This window comes from Jaculus jaculus, chromosome 19 (assembly GCF_020740685.1).
Source record: "Jaculus jaculus isolate mJacJac1 chromosome 19, mJacJac1.mat.Y.cur, whole genome shotgun sequence".
Lineage (NCBI taxonomy): Eukaryota > Metazoa > Chordata > Mammalia > Rodentia > Dipodidae > Jaculus > Jaculus jaculus.
The window spans coordinates 26,565,165-26,582,096 of record NC_059120.1 but is presented as its reverse complement, the minus strand read 5'-3'; the positions used below and the strand labels follow the sequence as shown (position 1 = coordinate 26,582,096).

General features: G+C 36.3%; 1 protein-coding gene and 1 pseudogene across 2 annotated transcripts in view; both read left to right on the top strand.

Moving 5' to 3' along the window:
- Nucleotides 1-16,932, top strand: part of Dpyd (dihydropyrimidine dehydrogenase) — a 1,202,971-nt gene that overhangs the window by 607,396 nt on the left and 578,643 nt on the right. For both annotated transcript variants that reach the window (XM_045137960.1, XM_045137961.1), the window contains one exon: nucleotides 15,472-15,579. In XM_045137960.1, the coding sequence (XP_044993895.1) occupies nucleotides 15,472-15,579 (108 nt within the window). The remainder of the gene's footprint in view (nucleotides 1-15,471; nucleotides 15,580-16,932) is intronic.
- On the top strand, nucleotides 10,208-10,338 carry LOC123456181 (annotated as a pseudogene).

The window sequence follows — 16,932 nt, the reverse complement described above, 5'->3', positions numbered from 1 at the left end:
TGTAGGTTGTCTCTTTGCTCTATTCATAGTGTCCTTTGCTGTACAAAAGTGTTGTAGTTTCATGAGATCCCAGTGGTTGATTCGTGGTTTTATTTCCCGAGCAACTGGGATTATATACAGAAAGTCATTACCTATGATTTCAGAGTCTCAGGTCTGATGTTAAGGTTCCTGAGCCATTTGTACTTAATTCTTGTGGATGGAGAAAGACAAAGATCTATTTTTCATCCTTCTACATATAGATATCTTGTTTTCCCAGCACCAGTTGTTGAAGAGGCTGTCTTTTCTCCAGTGATTTTTTTTGGGTGGGGGGCACTTTTGTCAAAAATCAGGTGGCTGTAGCTGCCTGGATTAACATCTGGGTCTTCTATTCTCTTCCATTCATCTATGTGGCTGTGTTGTGCCAGTACCATGCTATTTTTGTGACTATGGCTTTGTAACATAGCTAAAAATTATGTATGGTGATATCACCAGCCTTATTTTTGTTGCTCAAAATTGTTTTTGCTGTTTGAGGCTTTTTGTGTTCCCAAATAAATTTTAGGATTTTTTTTTCTATTTTTGTGAAGAATACCATTGGAATTTTAATGAAGATTACAGTAAATGTGTAGATTGCTTTTGGTAAGATTGACATTTTCACAATATTGATTCTTCTAATCCAAGAATGGGATGTCTTTCCATTTCCTCATGTCTTCTAAAAATTCTTGCTTGAGTGTTTTAAAGTTTTCACTGTTGAGATCCTTTACTTCCTTGGTTAGATTTATTCCAAGGTACTTTATTTATTTATTTATTTATTTATTTATTTATTTATTTATTATTTATTTAAAGCAATTGTGAATGGGAGAGATTCCCTGATTTCATCCTCTGCATGTTTGTTGTCGTATGTAGGAAAGCTACTGATTTCTGTGTATTTGTTTTGTATCCTGCTACATTGCTAAAATTGTTTATTAGCTTTTGCAGTTTGCTGTTAGAGTCTTTAGGGTCCTTTATGTCTAGAATCATGTAATCTGCCAATAATGATAATCTGATCTCTTTCTTCCCAATTTGTATCCATTTTATGAGTGTCTTTCTTCTTATTGCTAAAGCTAAGACTTCCAGTGCTATATTAAATAAGAGTGGGGGCAGTGGACACCCTTGTCATGTTCCTGATTTTAGGGCAAAAGCTTCAAGTTTTTCCCTGTTTGGTATTATGTTGGTTGTAGGTTTGTCATAAATAGCCTTTATTATGCTGAGATATGTTCCTTCTAGTACCAGTTTCTGTAGGACTTTTACCATGAAGAGATGTTGGATTTTTTCAAATGACTTTTTGCATCTATTGAGATGATCATGTGATTTTTGTTCTTCAGCCCATGTATGTAGTGTAGTACATTTATTGAGTTCTGTATGTTGAATCATCCCTGCATCTGTGTGATGAAGCCTACATGGTCAGGGTGAATGATCTTTTCAATATAGTCTTATATTCTGTTTACAATATTTTGTTGAGAATTTTTATATTTGTGTTCATGAGTGAGATTGGTCTGTAATTTTCATTTTTTGTTTTGTCTTTGCTTTGGTAGCAGGGTGATGCTTGCTTCATAAGAAGTTCAGTAGAATTCCTTCCTTTCCTATTTCATAGAAAAATTTGAGAAGCAGTGGTATTAGTTCTTCCAAGAAGGTTTGGTCAAATTCACCAGAGAATCCATCTGGGCCTGGGCTTTTTTTAATTGGGAGATTTTTTTATAACTGCTTGGATCTCCGTACTTGTTACAGACCTATTTAAATGGTTTATCTCATCTTGTCTTGATTCTTGTGTTTCTTGTATTATAATGTAGCAGTTTTTGCATCCTGAGTTAATTTTATGCTTGAATTTTCTAATTGTCTGCAGCATTCTTAGACATGGAAATCACCTTTATATACCTTCAGGGTAGGAGTTTAAGGTGCCAAGTGTAGCTCTTGTACTCCAATCCAATTGCAGAATTAATCCTAGATGCTAAGTTTCCCTGCTATTCAAATATTCTAGTGGTCTGGGTAGAAATATTTACTGGCAAAATATAAAATTCAACTAAGCAATATACACATTCAATAAAAACCAGCACAGAGTATACAAGTGTGGTAAATAAATAAAATAGATAACCTTATAAAGCCCAAATTCCTAAGGGTGTGTGTTGCTATCCACCCTTAATCCTGTCAGCTGGGAGGTTGATATTTCTGTTCTCAAATGGGTTCCAGGTCATCCTGGGTCTGAATCAGATCCTGCCCCCCCAACAATGACAGAAGAAAAATACAAATGCCCTATATATCTGAAAGCATCAAAGGCAACAAAAATCAACCCCCAAACATAGCTCTATTGAGAACGTTAATGCCAACCAAGAATATATAACCTATAAGCAGCCCTGACAAAGAAAGAGAAATTAGCACTTCAGTGCAGGCCCATATACCTGCTTTTTTTTTTTTTTTTTTTTAATCAGTTGGCCTCATTACTTTTTGTGATGGCTTCCAATCTTACCATTGCTCAGTGCCCACCTCGATCCCTCCATGTTGTGCTGTGGATCTGGTGTTCTGATCAGCTGCACTGGATGCCCTGCCTCCAGGAGCTGAATGAGTTCTCTGGAGGTTCACAGGTCTGATGGTTGGGGGATAGGAGAGTGCAGAATGCCTGGAGTTGTACTGGAACTGCTTCTGTGTCCCATCTGTTCCCTCATCAGCAGCTCCTCAGTGGGTTTCTGCTATCTGCCCTTCTTGAGTTTGCAAGGAGGCTGATGAGGTTGGAAAATCCCCTTGTTTGGTCTCTGCTCCTGCAGTGCGCAGGGCTGGATGGACAAGCACCTTGGTGGGATTCTGGCTGGTTCCCTCATTTCTGATAGATACTGGTCTCTCATGCTTCTCTGCTGTGGCCAGTAATAACCTATTCACGTTCACTTTTCTGAAGAAGAGTGGATTTTTTTCCGAGGTTTTGCTTAACTTTGTACCTAGGCTGATTTAGTGTGACTCCTATGCCACCATCTTACCCAGAAGTCCTTCATTGTATTTTATGTGTGATAGAATAAAAAAGTGAGATGAATTCTGAATATAGAAGTTTTCATGGAATGTTAATGTTCTGTTATTTCCTGTATAGTTTTACTTACTAATATGCTACTTTGCTGTTGGATTTATTTATTTCTTTGGACCTGCATATACAAAATTAAATGAACTCACCATAGAGGTGTGATTATTTTATATTTTCTATATATAATGCAAAAGCTTATTAAAGTACTTTTGTACTTAACTTCATAGGAATTATCAGCTTCACTTTTTTTATTCCTTTCTCTAATACTTTTACAAAGCTTAATGTTCTACAAATTAAGTGTAAATCCTTAGTTCAGCAACTTTATCTTTCATAATTAGGTAAGAAATCTTTGAACTCCACTCAGGATTATACTTCATGTTGCTAAACAGGAAGACCTTGTATAATGAGAAAAATATGATTGAAGTGTTAACTCCATAACATTGTTTTCAAATATTTTATTTGTTTATTTATTTATTTGTGAGGAGAGAGAAAGAGGAAAAGATAGATACAGAGAAATCGAGAATAGGAAAGCCAGGGCTTCTTGCTACTGCAAAGGAATTCCATGTACATGCACCACTTTTTAAATTTTTTTCGTTTATTCTTATTTATTTATTTGAAAGTGACAGACAAAGAGGCAGAGAGAGAGAGAGAGAATGGGCACCGCAGGGCCTCCAGCCACTGCAAATGAACTACAGATGAGTGCGCCCCCTTGTGCATCTGGCTAAGGTGGGTCCAGGGGAATCAAACCTCAAACTGGGGTCCTTGGGCTTCACAGGCAAGCGCTTAACTGCTAAGCCATCTCTCCAGCCCCATTCACCACTTTCTGTATCTGGCTTTATATAGGTTCTAGGGAATCAAATCCAGGCCATTAGGCTTTGAAAACAACTTCCTTTAACTGCTGAGGCAGTGTCTCAACTCATAACTTTTTTCTAACAGCCTTCAGCCTGTTATGTCCTAACTGTGTGAAATATACAGTTAGTGTGAGTGATCATATTGAGAGAAAGAGAGACTAGTGAGTTCTATGAAGCATATGTTTAATAGGATTTGAAAAATCAATAAAACGAAGATTATTATGATACAATGTATTATAATTTTATATGTTATATGGAATTGCTCCATTCTGAATTCAGCCAGTATACTCAAAATTACCATATCTAAGGTATAAGGAAGAAGGTGAGGAGTTTGAACGAGAGTCACAGTAGACGTCATTGATCTGTACTCTTTCTTGTCGATTTGTGGAACCTAGAGTGATAATCCATGTGGTATATTGTCTCTTAGAAATACGATATACATCCTTTGAGTTACATAAGTGATCTTTAAGTGACCAGATTGCTTTTATGTACTTTTTGATTTATTTTTAAAACAATTCTGTGTAGCAAGCTGACTTATGTTTGTTTCTAAAATCAAGGAATTTGAGAGCTACCTTATGGGAAAATTTTACACATATACCTCTAAAAGGTCCAATTCTCCAGTCTCTTTGGCCATTGCTATCTGAGAGTCAATATTATTCTTAGTTTTCCAAATTCAGGAGAGTCAGCATTAAAGATATTTGTCTTGATACTTTCCAGCCTTAATGCACATGTGGTGTAAATCCATTGTAGTTTGCAGAACAAATGAAATTAGAAGAATAGCCTTGTCTAGACACAACCTTTCATTCTAATAGTGATACTAAGTTTCATGGATTATACCATCCCATTCAGTAATGGCATTTAAGTATATGTGCAGTATTAACTATGTATATAATGGATTAGATGAAGATTTAATTTATGTCCCTACAAATGTATCATTTTATTAAATAAAACAAAAATTTATAGGAAGATAATGAAAATAAAAGGAAACATCTCATATCTATTCAACCGCTTTACATATGTTATTATTCATGTTATTCATCCAAAATCCTATGATATAAGTATTTGGCTGTCACTGGAAAGAATAACTTACCTGGCTAAAGTCATAGTAACTAGTGTGAGCTAGAGCTTAATTTTAATTTAGAATATGACAACAGAAGCATTATTTAATATAATATGCATATAAGTAACTATAGAAATTAGTCAGTTGATATTAAGATATTTTTAAAGACTACTATTAGTAAACAGAAATAAATTTGGGGTGCTTTGGTTCTCAATGCTTTCTGAAAAGGGAAAAAAAAAACAACACAGATTCTCCAGTGGAGAGTGAGATTAGGATAGAATAAAGTGTATAAGCATTGTTAACTTAGAGGCATTTTGATGGATTTAACCTCACTTATAGCCAAAGACTTGTAGTAGCTTCTTATTGGAGGCTGTGATCCTAATCTCCATAGGATTCTGACTTGGTTCCCCGTTCCAGTTATGGGTTTCTCTCTCCTTAGTGGATCCCTTAACCAATAAGGATACCATTGGTTAACCAGCTAGGCTATGTGCCACTATTTCACAGGTGTCTGCATTTTGTCGGGCTGTTTGATTTTATATAGCAGTGTCCCCTACTTGCTAATGAAATTGTTAGCTATTTTCTCCCTGGCAGCTCATGAAGCACTTTTCAACAGTATATGGGCTAACCATCTGGAAGCTGGCTTCCTTCCAAATTCAGCTGGGTTTCTCAGTTTTCTGTGTTGACAGCATGTTGTGTCTTTAGCAAGAGGGCCTTACCTTTAATTTCAGATAGGCTGTCTTATTTCAGGGACCTCCTACTAACAGCTCAATGTGAGTTGAAACCAATTTCTAGTACTGGGAGTTACAAGCCAGGGATAAACATTTTAAAGTTAGGCTTCATCTAACCCTCTTTCATGCAGGCCCCTTCTTACCACTATGTTCCTATTGAGGGTCATAACTTTTAGTCTACTATCCAGGAGGAAGGTTTCTATGGTACGAATTAATTTTGGGATTTGGTTTTGTGTATATTTTTCCCACCTTCCCATCCCCCTCTCCCCAAACCCTTCTAGCCCTCTTATTTGTCCCTTGATATTCTTACCAGGTATGGTATGCTTGCATCTCATGCTGTTCCAGTATAGGAACCAGAGATGAAGGAGAACCAGTGGCATTTGTTTTTGTTTTTGTTTTTTTGTTTTTTTTTCTGTGCTTGTATGAGTTTGCTTAGTGTGATCTGTTCCATGTCTCTGTTTTCCTACAAGTTTCAGTGTATAATGTTTCCTTACTGTTGAGTAGAATCCAACTGTGTATATGTACCACATCTCCACTATCAATTCATCAAACAATGGGCATCTGGGTTGATTTCAGTTCCTAGATATTGTGAATTGAACAGCTATAAACATGGTTGAGCAAATATCTTTGCAGTGAAGAGTGGAACATTTAGGGTAAATGCCCAGTATAGGGATGGTTGGATTAGTTGGTAACTCTATTTTCATCTTTTCAGTAGTCTCTATATTTATTTCCATAGTGGTTGTACAAGTTTGCATTCTCATCAGCAATGATGAGAGTTCCACTTTCCCCACATCCTTGCCAACATTTACCATCATTTGACTTTTTCAGTGATTGCCATCCTTTCTAGAGTAAGGTGGAATTTCATAGTTGTTATGTATTTATGTATGTATATATGTATTTATTTATTTATCTGAGAGGTAGAGAGAGGAAGAGGAAGAGAGACAGACACACACACACACACACACACACACAGAGAGAGAGAGAGAGAGAGAGAGAGAGAGAGAGAGAGGGAGGGAGGGAGAGGGAGAGGGAGAGAGAATAAGTGCACCAAGGCCTGTAGCCACTGTAAATGAACACCAGATGCATGTGCCACCTTGTGCATCTGTCCTACGTAGATACTTGAGAAACAAACCTGGGTTCTTTGGCTTTGCAGGCAAGAGCCTTAACTGACAAGCCATCTCCCCAGCCCCTAATAGTTGTTTTAATTTTCATTTCTCTGATAGTTAAGGATGTTGAAAATTTTCTTGAGTATTAGCCCTTTGCATTTCTTCCATTGAGAATTCCCTATTCAGTTTTTTGTCCTATTTCTTGAGTGGATTGTTTAATTTTTTAATGCATAGGTTGGTTTTTTTTTTTTTTTTGAGTTCTTTGTAGATCCTAGATACTAGCCCTCTGTCAGTGGTATAGCTGGTGAAGATTTTTTCCCATTCTGTGGCTAGTCTGTTGGCTCTGTTTTTGCTAGGTTTGTCTGTGGAAAAGCTTTTTACCTTCCTGAGACCCCACTGGTTGTGTGATTATTTAATATTCTGGGCTATTGGGGTATTGTTCGGAAGCTCTTTCCCCACTGCTATATTATAGAGAGTTCCCCCATTTTTTCATCCAGTACTTTGAGAGTTTCACGTCTTATATTTAGGTCTTTAATCCATTTGGAGTTGGTTTTTATGTATAGTGAGATGAGTGGGTCTAGTTTCTTTTTCCTACCTGCATTCATCCAATTTGTCCAGCACCATTTGTTGAAGAAGCTGTCTTTTCTCCAGTGTACACAGTTGTCTCCTTTGTCAAAGATCAAATCTATCAGACTGACACCTGCATAAGATCATCATAAGAGGAGGAAAAGGTCATGACATCAAAAGTAAAAGAGAGACTGATTGAGATGGGGAGGGGGTATGATGGAGAATGGAGTTTCAATGGGGTAAGCGGGAGAAGTGAGGGTATTACCATGGGGTATTTTTTGTAATCATGGAAGTTGTTAATAAAAAAATTAAAATTGAATAAAACCTTTAAAAAATAAAGATCAAATCTCTCAGCAAGACAAGAATAGGTGGCTGACTCCCTGTCAGCAAATGAACCACCCCTCACACAGCAGCTCGGGCCCAGGTGAAGCCACAAAGGAACTGACGAGATGAGCAACCGCACTGCTGCTGACAACCTGCACCAGGGACATGGAGGCAGACAGTGAGGCTACCCAGAATGCACCAAAGCAGAAATTCAGAAGCCACTGACATGGCAACACTAAAGTAGACTTAAAGCGCACACTAAGGCTCCCAGAATTTTGCAAAAGAGTGGGTGGGAAGAATGCCACAGGGTGGGAGGAAATATCCAGAAGCATCCACCCGCCACCAATGATTGACTATTGCTGTTTTCACAACTCGAGACCCATAACTCCATGGTGAATACCAGTAATCCCACTAAGAAGGGCCCTCAGTGGACTGGGGGCAGGGAAAAGAGAAACGATGGTACCAATATATGTGTCCACATAGTTTCTAATTAATAAAGAAAAAAAATATTCAAATTAAATAAATTAATTAATTGAAAGAAAGAAATTGTTGTGTGGCTTTTCTTTTATGAAGATAGGTAGAAGTCAGCTTATTGCCTCTTGGCCTGAATCTCTGTTTAATCAATATGTTTTTAATTTTCTTCTTACTTCAGCACCATTGCCTGTCTTTCTTCATTCTCCTTCCCCCTTCTCTACCTCTCTCATTCTTCTTTATGCTGGGTTTTGACTCAGTGAAACTCTCAAAGTACTGGATGAAAAAATGGAGGAACTCTCTATAATACAGCAGTGGGGAAAGAGCTTCCGAACAATACCCCAATAGCCCAGAATATTAAATAATCACACAACCAGTGGGGTCTCAGGAAGGTAAAAAGCTTTTCCAAAGACAAACCTAGCAAAAACAGAGCCAACAGACTAGCCACAGAATGGGAAAAAATCTTCACTAGCTATACCACTGTATTCCATGAAAATACAAATATTATATGTTAAAAAAGAAAACTGAAAGATCTCAGATACAAGGTTTTTTTCTCATGACATGTGACATCAATTACATTTCATTATTCTTACCTTTTCAATGTGAGGGTGGTGACGTAACCCATTTTGTTGTATCTCTCTACTAAAATGTTGGTTTAGGAAAAGAACTTGTATGACATAACAACCTGAAGTGCCTGTGGAAAGCACTAGTTCCCTTGAGCACCACCTATTTCTGTAAGCTGCACGCTGTGCCAGGAACCTGACACAGTTCTCCGTGGTTCTGTTCTTCTGTGGGATGTGGGATATACTCTCCAAAGACAAGTCTATATCATGAATGTCTTTCCTACCATGGCTTAGCTGTCAGTCAGTTGGAAACCTTCAAGAAACAAGAGGCATCACATAGATGCATGCTCAGTTCCATTTCTATTAACACTGACCAAATGACCCAATGAAGTAACACAAATAGGCCAAAAGCTGCGTAAATTCTTTTTTTTTTTTTTAATTTTATTTATTTATTTATTTGAGAGTGACAGACACAGAGAGAAAGACAGATAGAGGGAGAGAGAGAATGGACGCGCCAGGGCTTCCAGCCTCTGCAAACGAACTCCAGACGCGTACGCCCCCTTGTGCATCTGGCTAATGTGGGACCTGGAGAACCGAGCCTCGAACCGGGGTCCTTAGGCTTCACAGGCAAGCGCTTAACCGCTAAGCCATCTCTCCAGCCCGCTGCGTAAATTCTTAAACACAACTGAACACAGCTCACAGCTATGAAGACTAAGTCTTAAAAGTTTGTTCTTCCAGTCGGGCGTGGTGGCACACGCCTTTAATCCCAGCACTCGGGAGGCAGAGGTAGAAGGATTGCCATGAGTGTGAGACCACCCTGAGACTCCATAGTGAATTCCAGGTCAGCCTGGGCTAGAGTAAGATCCTACCTCAAAAAACCAAAAAAAAAAAAAAAAAAACAAAAACAAAGAAAAGTTTGTTCTTTCGTTATTGCTTGGTGATAAGATGTAACAGAATATTTAGTATCGTGTTAATGTTAATTGAAGTTGCACAGAACTTGATGTGAGCACAAGGAGTAAGTTTGCTGTGTACACTGCTGTTATTTATTCTGTAGCTGCTCCAGAGGGAGGTATTATGGAAACAAAGCAGCAATATTTTTATTTCAAAGAATAACAAATATTGAAAAATAACCAGCAGATACCCAAGAGGGACACATTGAGAAGAAAAAGTATTTCAGAAAGGAATTTTGCTGGCAAAACATAATAATATAAGACAAGCAGACCAAGAGGAGTGGCCCATCTTTTCTATATAACAGATTGGAAGCTGGCTCCTGTAATACTCTATACAGTATGCACACAGCTACAACTCCACAGGAACTTTGAAGGCATGTAAGCAGAATGATTAATTTGGATGTCACTGTTACATCACATTAATACAAGTGTTAAATATAACAATACACATGAAAATAGCAGCACTTTGGTAAAGTATACACTGTATAGCCATATGAGCTACCTAACAGGCATTCAAAGTAGTGTCTCTAGTCAATACATGTTAAATAAAATTTTGTATAATAAGGTTATTGCTTCTCAGCCTTTTGGTTAAGGTCAAGTGTAGCATCTGTTTTTATCAGCTAAATATCTGATATGTCCTCTATTTGAAGACAACATATTAAATGGATTTTTGGATCTAGGAATAAATGGAGAACTTAAAAATTACCATTTGGGGGCCTGGAGAAATTGATTGGTGGTTAAAGTGCTTGCCTGCAGAGCCTAAGGACCCAGGTTCTGTTCCCCAGTACCCATGTAAGCCAGAGGCACAAGATGAGATATGCATCTGGAGTTTGTTGGCAGTGGTTGGAGGCCCTAATATGCCTATTCATTCATTCATTCATTCATTCATTCTGTCTGTCTGTCTGACTGTCTCTCTGTCTCTCTCTCTCTCTCTCTGCCTCATTTTCTCTCTTAAATAGATAAATAAATAAAATACCTGATGGAGGCGTCACTTTACATAATGCACACTATAGTAACCAAACCTCTGGTAACTGTTCTAGGGAAGAATGATTCTACGAGGTCTCCTAGAAAGGCAATATCATTAATGTGCCACATGAACTGTTTGGTTAGTTAAATCTTTGTCCCTCTTTATTCATAAACTGTCTTCTTCCTACTGAAAGGTGAATTAAAAAGGCATTTCTCTGTCATGTTGAAAGCATTCTTGTATAGACAGATACCTTATTTATCAATATACCATTGACTCCCAGGTAAGGCTTCTTTGACAGAGATTTGCAAGTTTCATTTACCTTTCATATTTCACTTAAAGTTGCCTTGATTTTTTTTCATGTAGAACTTTTCTCAAATTTTCCAAGATTTAATACTTTGCTTTTTTTAAAAAACTTTATTCATCCCTGGCTAGGATATGTGAAGTTTGAAAGAATTTAGAAACCCCAGATAAATAATCATATCTTAACAGCTTAGGCTCACTGATCATCCATTATATGCAGGTATCAGTAACAAATATACACATGTATATATATGATTTTTAAATTTTGCATCCAACGAAGTACTATAATCATTTGTTTCAGTTAGAAATGCATCTGGAGAGAGAGAGAGAGAGAGAGAGAGAGAGAGAGACAGACAGACAGACAGACAGACAGACAGACAGACAGACAGACAGAATGAATGAATAGGCATATTAGGGCTTCCAACCACTGCCAACAAACTCCAGATGCATATTTCAGTTAGAAATAGTGGAGAATAGTACAGTGAGTTAGGAACTCAAGTTCAGAGATCTCTGGAAAAACAGAGCAATAGGTGAATAGACAGGGAGATGGATAGATAGGTGATGATAGATAGATAATAGATAGATGATAAATGATAGATAGATAGATAATAGATGATAGATAACTTATTTTAGGAAATTTGCTACTATATGCTTGAGATATGAAAACTCAAAAATCCAAATCAAAATCCTAGATTGTTCAGGTAGGAGATGATATTAGTTATAAAAGTTTTCTTACACTTGAAGAAATGGTTCAGCAGTTAAAGGCTCTTGTTTATTAAGCCTTATGGCCAGGGCACAGTTACCGAGCACCCAAGTACCGTGAGGTACACAAGTAGTGCATGAGCCGAGTACATTTGCAGGGACCAGAGGCCCAGACATGCCTGCATCCTTTCCTTCTCTTCTCTCTCTCTTTCTTTCTCTCTCACTTTCAAATAAATAAACAATAGCATTTCTTCATTCTTAGGCAAACCTGTTTTGATAAGGCCTTTGGCTGATTGGACAATGCACACCACACTATTAAAATAATCTTTAAGTAAGGTCACCATATATATTGAAGCCACATTTTAAAAATGTTTCCATAGCAATACCTACATTTGTATATGAGTGAATAACTGTAACTGTCACATAGCTAGTTTGACTCATAAATCTCATGAAAGGAGGAACGTACCATGTACCACAGGGTTGGTGAGTGGATGAGGAGGAACTTACTCCAATGCATAGGAGTCTTCTCATAGCGTTATGTATGCTGTTCTTCCAAAGTGTGCATGGGAAGAGTTCTGCAACACTTTACCAGGGCATAACGATGATCTGTCACCTGAGAGGGAATAAAGACTACATTAACCTGATCATATCGAGTTCAGATAGACACTGTTTATTTGCTGGCTCATTATTTCATCTACTTAAGCAAATATCTGTAGCTCAGAATATGTAGCCAGTATATTCAAACATTTATAGGGAGACTGATCCAGTAAATATTCAATCCATGACAATGACAAATGCAGAATGGAATATACACACACAGACATTAAATGTCTGCTAGGGTCTAGACCCAAGTGTGAAAAAAAAAAACATGAAATAAATTTATTTTATGAAAGCATTTTTTTCTCATGAAACATCCTTGCAAGAAATAAAAGGTCATCTTTGAGGGTATTTTTACTTAAAGTTGTCTTGCATTTTACTAAGTAACAGTTATCTTAGAGGTTGATACAGAAAGTTATTATAGAAGTATATCTCCTTCTCTCCCTCAACCATGGCAAGTCTTGCCAACTCTCAGTCTAGGAGCCGGTAAAGGAAGGATTTCTGACTTTGTTGCCAGTGTCTGGGAAATCTCTCCAGCTTTGACCTTCCCTTTGCTGTTTCTGGTCTGCCTTACAAGTGTGTGCTTATCATATCATACTTCAAGGCACTTATTTTCTTGCTTAGGACTTTAACATGCAAATGAAGTGGTATAGAAAGAAAGTGCCAGCTCCGTGTTATAGTTAAGGAGATGGGCAATTTAGTTGTTCCTTGAAATTCTAACATAGCAAAAGTCAGTGTTGGTTTGACTAATCAAGTGTAGGCTAAAGTACAGACAACTTTCCGAGTTCTCTCATTGCAGTCTGAAAGTAAATATTTTACATTTTTAAATTTACTTGTTTATTTTGTGTGTGGGGGGGGGTGCAGTTGCCATGGTACACATGCAGGTCAACTTGCATTTTCCGTGCTGTACCTTCTTTGAGACAGGGTCTCGTGCTGCTGCAAATGAACTGTCAGACTGCCAAGAAGCAACAGAGTGGCTGGCTGGTGAGCTTTGGATTGTCCTGCCTCTCTCAGATGTACAGACTGCTTTGCATCCGACTTTACCTGACTGTCAGGGGGTTGAACCAAGGCTGTCAGTCTTTGTTATAAGCACCTTTAAACACTGAGCCATATCCTAGCCCCATATTCTACATTTTCAGGGGACTCCTCCACCAGGTTTTCTAAGAGAAATGTAAACCACTACACCATTGTGTAATAATGTCTACACTTCCAGCATATTTAAGGGATAGCCCTTTAGTCAGAAAATGGTAGGTCTTATCTTCATTCCTTACAGAGAAAAACCAATGAAAAGACAAGTCTAAACACTTGCCTACTATTCCTACTTAATTAAAATTTAAAAGCAAGAAGTCATAAAAATAAACCTATCAGCAAATGTTTTTGGATGCTGTACCCAAAAGAAATAGTTTTATTTCAATAGACAGTAGTGCTTTATTTCTGGTTATAGACATCTTCAAGAACTCCCAGCCTTTTGATCAGATATAACACCTACCTTATCTTTCATGACTTTCTATCTCCACAGAATGAACTATTTATAGAATATTAGAAAATATATAAAATTAAACCACATATTTCTTTGTCTATAAAACTGAGATGAATTATTTCTCCTTTCCTAGAACCCAAAAATCACTAAAACATTTGCTTTATTTATCCTTTGAAAACAAACTGATCACAGTGATGACACATACATCTGGAGTTCATTTACAGTGGCTAGATGTGCCCATTCCCCCCTTCCCCCAGCATCTTCTTTCCTACCAAGTAAATAAAAATAAGAAATCTGAATTGGTTTCAACAATTTGGCATTCATTTCCTAATTATATAGATTATGAATGCATGTCATAAAAGATTTCAAATAAAAAAATACTAAGAAATTGAATAACAATAAACCCACTGTCATGATCAGTGTTTGCATTGCATAGTTTATACATTCATATTTATAATATTGGAATTATGGTATACAGAGGATTGGTATCCTGCCATCTCACTGAATTCTGGGTCTTAAATGTCATCAAAAACATGTTTTAGGGCTGGAGAGATGGCTTAGTGGGTAAGTTGCTTGCCTGAAAAGGCTAAGGACAAAGGTTCAATTCCCTACTACCCACAAGCCAGAGGTACCATGTGGCACATGAATCTAGAGTTCATATGCAGTGGCTGGAAGCCCTGGTGTGCCCATTTTCATTCTCTCTCTCTCTCTCTCCCCTTCCCCCCTCTCCAATAAATAAATAAATAAAATCTCTTTAAAAACACGTTTTAAAATAGTAATTTTAACATATATTTTGTCCTATTCTTTTTCAAAAACTAATTTAATGAACATAAAACTCACTTATTCATGGACTTAAATTTCCAGCATGCATTCATCTTTTTCTTTATTTTCATGTTTGCATTGATTAAATCTCTGCTTGCATGTGTTTCTATTTCTGTAGGAAAAAAAATATTTTTATAAGAAATAGAGCAACAGTGGGCATTGCTAAGTCTGTGAAGTTGTATTTACCCCACTAGATAGCTTACTGTTTTTGATCCTTTTCTTTTGATGTGAAATACCTACTTCTAAAATTTATATTCTTTAACCACTAATGCAGTTAATATTTTCATTACTTAAAAGCTACTTACAATTATTTCCTTAGAGTTTCATTATTCTTTATGCATCTACTAAAAATTAATGTTTTTCTTATTGATGTATATACTAGAAAGTTAATGTTTGCTTGTTAATACTATGAAACTACTTTGTAGCATTAAGAAATCATTCATAAACTATATTCATGTTTAACCATTTTCCTTTTAATTCATTAATGGATGAATTTTTATAGGTGGTACAATATTTTTTTTTCTTCATGATTTTTTTCCTCCATTTTTTTTTTCTAAAAATGATCATCTTGGCCTGGAATTAGATAAAAATGTATCCATGTTTTCTCTTAGATTTGTTATGGGTTTTTAGAATGTAGTAGTTTATATCCCCCAGACCTTCTTTTGATTTATAAGGAAAGAACATAAGCTGATATTTCACTTAATACTATATATTGTTTCTATGTACCTATATATGATATTTCTCTCTCTCTCTCCATATATACATATCCATATGCAGATGTATAAATCTGTTAAGGGTATGGTATGCGGTTTAGAAAGTTTTTGTATATACATTTCATTTTAATGTGCTACTAGATTTTTTCCTCTAATAGTCACATCATCTCAAAAATAAAAATGTTTTCCATTTGTAATATCCACTTTGAAAAGTTCTTGCTAATGTCATTTTTAAAAATTTTATTAACTAGGTTTGCCAGAACCCAAAAAAGAAAATATCTTCCAAGGCCTAACACAGGACCATGGGTTTTATACGTCCAAAGATTTTTTGCCACTTGTAGCCAAAAGCAGTAAAGCAGGTAAAACCTACTATTTTCTGTTCTCAATACCATCTATATATCTTTTTTATATTAAATGTACATTGAGTTCAAACCAAATATGATGTTGTTCATTTTTATCTAGATCATTGAACAAACAGCATTATTGTAAAATAATTAAAGTCTAATATGGAAGTTTCCCAGAATTATCTGTCTGTTCTTCTAAGAGAGAATTATGATAAAGATTTTTCATTGTATTAAATGTAGGTCTGAAGTGCAATATGAAAAGTTATCTGAAAATAAAAAAAATAAGCTTTGGAACACATTGGAAGATGTTCTTAAGAGAAATGGCAGAATCTTCACTTTGGGAACTATTTTAAAACAGGATGAATCTTCATATATCTGACATGATTTCTGTCCACACAGGCAGAAAGATCAAGGTCTTTTCTTGAGCAGTAATTTCAGGCAGTTAAAGTAAGACAGTTTGATAGACACCCCATCATTTCATGTAGCCCGTGAAGAGCAACCTGGAGGAAGACTCTGTCATGCTCTGGCTCAATTAGTGTCCTTGTCTTACTGATAAAAACTGCAGTATTTTTTTCAAAAGCCAGAAAATCTAAATCTTTTAAATGTTTCTTAAATAAATACACTATAGCTAGTACTATTTCTAGTTACTTGTGGGAATGGTAAGAACTTGTTTTTTTTTTTTTTTCCTCATAAAATTTAAAAGGCAAGAAAGTTCCTAACTTAAATCTATTTGTGAATATTAATAAATAACGATGCCTGGCATTTCTGCTTCCCCTCTGCAGGGCTGAAGACTATGTCTCTGTGGTCCTGCCTAGGAAGATCAGAGCCAGAGTCTAATCTCATAGCAAAAGTCTTCCAAACAAAATGATGACACATGGAGATTATAGGTCTATTCTATCTGTGGAATCATTTCAAAAATTATAGTAATTCACCTTGTCAGTAGTTTTATTTGTTCTGATAATATAGTGATATCTAATACAGAGAGAACACCATAATTCCCTTTTTCCTTTTCATTTACATTTTTCTTTTCTTACATAGAGCTTCATGTAAGGATATCAATTCCTATACATGACCTTGGAAATAGAGTCATATTCCTTTCATTGCCTAATCTCACAGACAAAGCCAGAGAAACATTTAAAGTAGGGTTTTATTTTAGCCATTTCTAGAATGGACTTTTCAGAAACTCTTGAATGACATTAAGGACATTTATTCAACATGTTAATTTTACATTTACTCAATGAAATATGTAGTAGAGTCATATGTTAGAACTTATAAAAGATTATGTCTAAATAAAATATTTTAATGAAATTCTGCAGTTTATTGACCCAAACCACCAGGGTCACATTTTTCCCTCTAAAAATTTAAATA